General features: G+C 46.9%; 1 protein-coding gene across 1 annotated transcript; it reads right to left on the reverse strand.

Moving 5' to 3' along the window:
• Positions 1–3568: 3568 nt before the first annotated feature.
• On the reverse strand, positions 3569–7587 carry LOC142832925 (uncharacterized). Its single transcript, XM_075943757.1, has 4 exons — positions 7415–7587; positions 6290–7270; positions 3987–4049; positions 3569–3617 (listed from the first exon to the last, which is right to left on the reverse strand). The coding sequence occupies exons 1-4, from the start codon at positions 7585–7587 to the stop codon at positions 3569–3571; spliced, it is 1266 nt and encodes a 421-aa protein (XP_075799872.1).
• Positions 7588–8281: the final 694 nt, after the last annotated feature.

Genomic DNA, 8281 nt, shown 5'->3' on the forward strand with positions numbered 1-8281 from the left:
TTATGAGAACACAGAGTGCTAAGGAAACACGGGGCCTGTGTTCCCCAGGCTTGTGTCAAAGAGCTCTTTGGTAGACTACCGCCCACACTGAGACATGGCAGACAAGTATGACTTAGCAAACAAAAGTGGTGGTAACCAAGGAAATAAGGAGGCAATCAGGACAGAAAAAGGCCTCTAATAATGCTTAGATTGAAAGAGCTCAGCATGGTAAAGGAAAAATGCAAGGAACTACGTAAGATTTGCTCCCTGAGGGAAGAGGGGAAGGCACAGGAGGATCAAGTTAGTCTCGAGTCCAATCACAAGGATCCTGAAAGCCAAATCTAACTCATGAAGCAATGAAGAAGAAAAATTTTTTTTAAAGTCCCACAACCCTCAAGGCAATAGTGGTGCACATTTTTATTCCCAGCCCTCAGAAGGCAGAAACAAGCAGATCTCCTGAGTTCAAGGCCAGCCTGGTCTAGAGAGCAAGTGCCAGGACAGCCAAGGCTACACAGAGAAACTTGTCTCAAAAAACAAAAACAAACAAATTCCATATCCAAGTTACCTACTCAACTCAAATGTATTAGAACTATGACTCTGGCCACAGTGAAAGCACACAAATCAACGGATGACCTGGAGAAGTTATTTAAGCAAACAGGCTGAGATGATGCTACATTGTTGCTACAATGGCAACATTAAGGATAAAGAAATATACCCAGGGGCTGGAGAGACGGCTCAGTGGTTAAGAGCATTGCCTGCTCTTCCAAAGGTCCTGAGTTCAATTCCCAGCATCCATATGGTGGCTCACAACCATCTGAAATGAAGTCTGGTGCCCTCTTCTGGCCTTCAGGCATACACGCAGAAAGAATATTGTATACATAATAAATAAATAAATAAATAAATATTTAAATAAAAGGAAGAAAGAAATATACCTAAGAGATTATCTGAGAAATACCCAATGAGGTCCATTAGTTGATCACAAGCAAAATGAAAAGGGATACCAAGAACCGCTTATATTTCTGACAATCAGTGTATACACATATGCACTACCTAGTTTAATCTTCCCAGAGAGATGAGGCAGAAACGGGACGGTCCTGTGTACTTTTTTGGTTTGAGGATAGGACAGCTGATGATTACAGCTTCAGGATATGTAGAGTACGAATCACATGAAAGAACATCCAACGGGCATGTCATTAGGATAGATGTTCAGGTGCTGGAAAAGAGCTTTTGGGCTAATGATTTACATAATATTCAGCAAGTACATGGTAACAGCAGAAAATCCTAGTCTGGCAGTGGTAGAGCTTGCTTTTAATCCCAGCACTCAGAAGGCAGAAGCAGACAGGGCTCTGACAGCCTGGTCTACAGAGTGAGTTCCAGGACAGTCTGCTGCACAGAGAAACTATCTGGAAAAAACAAAAAACAAACAAATCAAGTATCTGTCATTCATACTAAAAGTTATTTAATACCCACATTCTTCCAGGGAAGTGGTTCTCAACCTGTGGGTCGCACATCAGATACCCTGCATCTTAGACATTTTCACTAAAATTGTTGACAGCAAAATTAGTTATGAAATCGAAACAAAATTTTATGGTGGGGGGGTCACTATAACACAAGTATTGTATTAAGGGTTGGAGAGGTGGCTCAGTGGTTAAGAGCACTGGCTGCTCTTTCAGAGTTCCTAAATTCAATTTCCAGCAACCACATGGTGGCTCACAACCATCTATAGAAGGACTTGATGTCCTCTTCTGGCATAAACGTGTACATGCAGATAGAGCACTCATATACATAAAGTAAATAAATGAATCTTAAAAAAATTTAAGTAACTGTATTCAAGGATCACAGCATTAAGAAGGTTCAGAACCACTGGTCTAGGATGTAGGAAATACTAAGATTCAATACCAGCCTCTCAGCAATCCTAGCCTTTGGAGAATGTTATTCAATACAGTAGTATGGGAAGGACTGAAGACGCCTTTACAGTAAATAACATTACATCTCAAAGCTGTGTCAGGAGAACGTATGGGGAAAGACGATAGTAAGCGGATTTGTTATTGTGGGTTTTTTTTTTTTTTGAGACAGGATCTCACAACAGAGCCCTAGCTAGAGTTGAAATCTCTATGCAAACCAGACTGGCCTTGAACTTGCAGTGATCCCCCAGCCTCAGCTTCCCCAGTACTAGGATTACAGGACTGAGACACCATGCCCATCTAGAAAAGAAATGTTACTGCCCACTTTGAAACAACAGCAAAAACTTAAGTCCTATTCATGTCACTCTAACAAATAATTCTTAAATTTAATTAACAGAAAGCATGTCCTATTTAAGACTGGATTGAGGACCAGGCATGATGGTGCACACCTTTAATCCCAGCAGTTAGGAGGCAGAGGCAGGGGAAATTTTTGTGAGTTTGAGGCCACCTGGATGGACAGTTGAGTTCTAGGACAGTCAGGACTATATAAAGAGACACTGCCTCAAAAAAAAAAAAAAAAAAAAAACTGAAAATCAGAGTTTGTTGTCTTTCTCCCTCTGCCCACTCATTCTTTCTTTCTTTTCTTTTGTAAGTGTGTATGGCTATTTTGCCTGTATGTATAACTGTACACACGTATATTTGGTGCCCATGGAAGAGAAAGGAGGATGCTAGCCATCTGGGTGCTGGAAATAAAACCCAAGACCTCTGGAAGAGGACCCAGTGCTCTTAACTGCTGAGCTATCTTTCCAGCGCCCCCTCACACACCCCACACACATACTTTTTGGCTATTTGAGGTAGGATTTCTAGCTCAGACTGGCCTGAAACTCATTATGTAGCCCAGGCTAACCCTGAACTTATTTGTGGCAGTCTTCATGGCTCAGTTTCCACTCTCAGCTTGTTTCTGGGTTTAGAAACCCTATTTGAATTAGATTTAAGTTCTGCAACAGAATCATTTCTGGACGTTTAGAGTTCACCTGTAGTTCTGTCATCATCCTTTGGGACTGTGGAGGGTATACATTTAAGACGATGCAGCTTTTATCAGCAGCAAGACCCAAGATCATTCTTAGCCGCATACTAAATTCAAGCTCAGTCTGAACTACATGACACTGTGTCAAAATAAATAAATAAAAGGATAGGCACCGACAATCCATATTTAAAACAATGGACTGTTGACATCGGGTTTTTTTTTAAGTGAACCTGGCATGCACTAACCAGCTTCAGTAGGAGCAACAATATGGAATTTCTGACTAGTAATTCATTGATTAGTAGTCATAAAAATCCAGCTGACTCATCAATTTAACATCCCATAGAAATCAATGAGGTATTCTTTTATTTTGTTAAGTTCTGTGTGTTCAGATAGAATCGATTAAATGTAGTCGAGGTGTATTAATAACTACTGGAAGGCAATGAGCTCTGAGCTCTGGGCTAAGAAGGAAACTGCTCCCGGCTCTGAAAGGCCTTCCTTCTAACCACCTACCCTCGGCAAAAGACCTTCTGAGGACAGGTAGGAAGATACAAGTAAATCCAAAAACCAAAGACCTTAACCGTTTTAAAAATCCTTATACACAGGGAAACTAAAGTGACGGAAGGAAAAATGTCTAGGTGAGAATCCGATACATCTTATTTCATCCACGTAAGACATATTTGTACATTACATAATACTGGTAGTGGACCCTACAATCAATGACACATCAGCTTACCCGGAAAAAATTATTATACTGACACATACAAATGGTAAGCATATTTTATAATTGATAGGTTAAATGGATTTTTGAAAATGTAGTTATTTTCTGGGTATCCAAGATTTAAGCCAGACATGGTGGGATTTGCCTTTAATCCTAGCTTGGGAGGTAGAGGCAGGTAGATTTCTATATGAATTTGAGGCCAGCATAGAGAGTTCAAGACAGCCAAGGCTAGCAACATAGTGAGACTCTATCTCAGATAAAAAACAAATGAAGTTCTAGTTTCAAAGGCCCACAGAAATGTGTTAAGAGAAAGGTTAGAATCATAAAAACCTAGGTTTTCCTGAACCCTTTTGTATACCTTGCTTGGGTGACTTTGAGCAATTTGAATAGTTCCCAGTCTCTTCTTGCCTGTAAAACAAAACTGAAAACGCATGCAAATTTCATAGTAAGGTAAACTAAATGTGAATACTATACATAAAGTCCTTAAAACAGTACCTGGCATCAGTATGTGTGATTTCATTGCCATGAAGGTGAAGACAGTAAAGGGAATAATGTATTACTCTGCCTAGCACAGGGAGTATCAAAAGAACTTTGATCTCAATTCCTACATAAACCATTTTCAACAGAATTTAAGAGATGTCTGTTGCGAGTCACTACTTGACCTGACAGGTGGCTCTTCCCCAAGCTTACATTATTTTGCATATGAAAGACTGAAAGGAAGACAAAGAAAACAGGCACTTCTTTTCTAAGTCAAGCTGACTAGAATAAATTGCCCTCTGGGTCCGGTGGCCCAGATAGTTAAGCACCTGAGAAGCAAAGGCAGGCGATCTTTCGGATGAGACCAACCTGAACTATAAAGAACGTTCCACGCCAGCCAAGGCTACATATAGAGACCCTATCTCAAAAAATAATATTAAGCTTTCTTTGTATATCCGAAGGCAAAGATAATCATGATTAATGATGAAGGTTTTAAAAGAAAAAAATTTTTAAACACATCTACAGTGATAGTAGTTAGCCTCTAACTGTATACAAGATCCATGCCTTTACCATAGCTTATGCCCGTTTTCCTATGAAGTTCAGTGCTGCCACTGTCTCTGCTTCACAGCGACTGAAGTCAACAGGTGCACAGACCCGCACAGTACAGGCAGGAGAGGCAGGTCTCTTACGCCTTTCCAGGTTGGGGTGTTTATTGGTTTTTGTTGTTTTGTTTTCTCTTCGCTTACTAACTAAATCGCCACCTCTCTGCATAGGAGCAACAGCCATTTCTTTCTAATTCTCCCCACCACCTCCACCACTGTAGTTCCCCCCATCCTCGCAGAACATTTAAATAATACGTTGGCATAGTAACTGAAAACTGACTTCAATTCTGACCATTAACAACAACAACAAAAATCCGCTGAAAGGAAACCGAACCACACTTATTAATGCACAAAACGCATGTTTATATTTCTAAAAATTATCTCTGTGAAAACTGAGCCATAGGAGTTCAAATGAGTTGCAGTCGAGAGCTAATTTGAAAAACAGTGGAAGCGATTTCTTCAAAGGATTGAAAGAGCGAATACTGTTACCAAAGGACAACGTATTATAATAAACAAGTGGGAGCGGGGGAGGCAGCGGCAAATCAGTCATTGTTTTCTAAAAGGCCAGGTTATCTCCGGGATTTTCTTCCCCGAGCTCAACCAATCCCCACCTTTTCAGAGTTAACCAGTCTCCAGGCAAGCCGCGCTTCCTGATTGGCTCGGCGGCCTGGAGTAGAAAAAGCAGCCAATCCCTCCCGCGTCAGAACTGTGCTACGGAGACATTACAACCACTGCATGGCAGGAATGTGTACAAACCTGTCGGTGCAGCAAATTGCAGCTGCTACTCCTAAAGACAGTTGCGGAAGGATTCCCTAAAGCCTGCGGGCCCTAGCTCAGATGTGGCTTCGACTTAAAATAATAATAATAAATTCCTCCGCTCTCTTTTTCTGGTGGGGGGGGGGAGAATCAAAGTGTCGTAACCAAAAGCACCAACGGGATAAACTCTGCCCTCGGTATGACTCATTCTCTCGAAGCCCGGTGTCCAGAGAGCTCGCACTGGGTCTCGGAGAGCGGGAGGGAAAGTTGGGGCTGGGAAGGGGTCGGGGTGGCAGGCACACAGTCCCAGAGGGAGGCGAGCCCGCGGGCGGTGAGCGAGCGAGCGAGCGAGCGTGTGTGCTCCGGGAGTGAGTAAATAAACACCTCTACTAGCACTACGTGCCCGGGCAGTCGGCCCAAGTTCCCAGAAGGCTCGGCCTGGGAACCGGCGGGGCGCTCGCGGGGGAGCGGGGTCAAGTCGGGGCGAGAAGGCACCGGGAGAGCCCCGGGGGCGGGAGGGGTGTGTCGCGGCCTGGAGGCCCGCCAGGCGCTGGAGGCCCGGGAAGCGGCCGCGGCGCCCGCCTTCTCTCGGCCTCGGGCCGCGCGCCAGGGCCCGCCTCCCGCGACGCCTCACTCCCCTTCCGCCCGGAGCCCGGCCCGCGCCTGCCCGGGTCTCCGCGTCGCTCGCCGCCGGCCTCGGGCCCTCCTCTGTGGGCTCCGCGCTCCCGGGATCTCCCCCCCCCCCTCGTCCTTCCTCCTCTTTCCCCCTCCGGCCCCCTTCTCCCCGGGTCCCGTCGCCTGTCTTCCCCCCACCCTCCGTCTTTACCTGCCGCGGGAGCGGGGACGTCGAGGCCCGGGCCGCGTCGTCGAGTGAGCGAGCGCCGCGGGTCCGCAACCCTTTCCCGCCGCCGCCACTGCGCTCTCTCCGGTGCGGCGCGGCGCGGGGCTGGCGAGCAGCTGTGGCCGCGGGGGGTAAAAGACGCAGCCGCGAGCGTGCGGAGCGGGGACACACTGCCGCTCTCCGTCCGACCCGGGAAGAGCAGCCTCGCCGGAGCCCGCCGCGCGCAGGAGCCCGCCGCGAGAGGGCGGGTGGGCGGCCGCGTGGGGAGGGGTCTCGCGGCCGCCGCAATGGCTGCCACGTAGCCAGGTGGATCGCCGCCCTCCGCCCCCGCCCAGGCTCAGGGCCGTGACCTCCGCCACACAGCACCAGTCCCCGCGGGGCTCGTCCCGGGTGTGTCGACCCACGGCGGAGCGCAGGCTCGGAGACCCCAGCCCACCGGTGCTGGCGCCTCGCCGGCTCCCTTTAGAGAAGTGAGTCCCGGGCCTGGCGGGCGGCGCAGCCCGGGTCCCGCGGCCCCGAGGGCTCGCTCTCTCTCTCCCGGAAGCTTGCGGCGCTTCCTTCGTCCCCTCGGGCTCCGGGGAAGGCGGGCGCGGGTCCCCTTCGCGGTGACGCGGGGCCCGAAAAAACGCCCCGGGGAGCCGCGGCCGGGTCAAGCCCTCACCTCTCTCCCGAAAAGCAAAACAAGGTCGTTTTTTTGGCCCGGGCAGCGAGGGAGGAACTGGGAGCTGGGGCGGGCCGGGCTGCAGCTGCGAGGTCGGAGGGGCGAGGCGATGGGGCCCACGCTGTCCCCCACGGGGGCCCCCGCTCGCTCGGGGCAGACAGGCGGCGGCGCCCCGCGGGAAACAAAGGGCCCCGCGGCCGCAGCGACCCGGACGGAGGCTGCCGGCTCCCGGCCCGCGCCGCCAACGTGCGGTCGGCACACGCTGGCCCGAGCCCAAAAGAGCGGCGGCCTTTGCCCCCGTGGAGCTGGAGTTTTCAGGTGCCAAGAAAAAGCAACAGTGTTCCCTTCCCTCTTAGGATCCTGGATTATTAGCCCGTCCCCTAAACCCGCTCCATATTTTTCTTGCTGGACTCTGCTGTTCTTCCCTGTTTAATGTGTTCTGTCCTGACGTGCAACGGTCAGTGCTTTCGGAGTACAAAAGTGTCTTACTAGCCTTCTGATTAATGATGGTACTGACCGCTTCGCCTTTTCTGTTTTCTTCAGGAGTTTCCTCTCTCTTTGCAATTACTTTGTATTTGTTCACTGCCCCACCCCCATCCCCGCAGCAGTAAACTAACCTCATGATAAAGTATTCATGTACATCAAAGATACAGATTATCTGTCAATGCTCTTACGGCAATTACTTAAACTGAATGTAAATTTGGACAGAATACAAGTAAAAAAAATCCCTTTTAAGTCTGGTTTGAACGCTCTCACACTCAAAGAAAAAAGTGGGGTTTTTTCTAGAAACTAGAACATTTCAGCAGAGACTTAAGATGGTACATTTTCTGAAAAAATCTTCCACACAGAAAAGAATATCAAAGGAAAAATTATTTTCATTTTCTTTTTGTCTTAGAGATCATGAGTTTCAATGTTTAGAAAAATTTGTGTAAACACCTTGCAGGCTTTTTCTAAATATTATCATAAACAAAAATTGTAATAATCCAGAATCCCAAGCATACATAGCTATTGCTGAGAACCTAACATTAACTCTGCTTCTAGGCAGCTATTAGGAGACTAATAACTAATTATACCACTTTTGAAATGAAAGAACCTTAATAATTATAAACTTCAAACAAATCTAGCAAATTTATATTAATTTTGTTCACCTGGAGTATATTCGACATGATAATAAACTTGTATTTAAGTTCTTGATTTTCTTTTGAACATCTGTTTAAAGATTTATCACATCTTAAGTCTAAACAATAAAAAAGGAATTAACATTAGAGAATATATTTCAAGGCAAACACCACCCAAGCTGAATTATTTTTGCTTAC

This window comes from Microtus pennsylvanicus, chromosome 12 (genome assembly GCF_037038515.1).
Source record: "Microtus pennsylvanicus isolate mMicPen1 chromosome 12, mMicPen1.hap1, whole genome shotgun sequence".
Classification (NCBI taxonomy): domain Eukaryota; kingdom Metazoa; phylum Chordata; class Mammalia; order Rodentia; family Cricetidae; genus Microtus; species Microtus pennsylvanicus.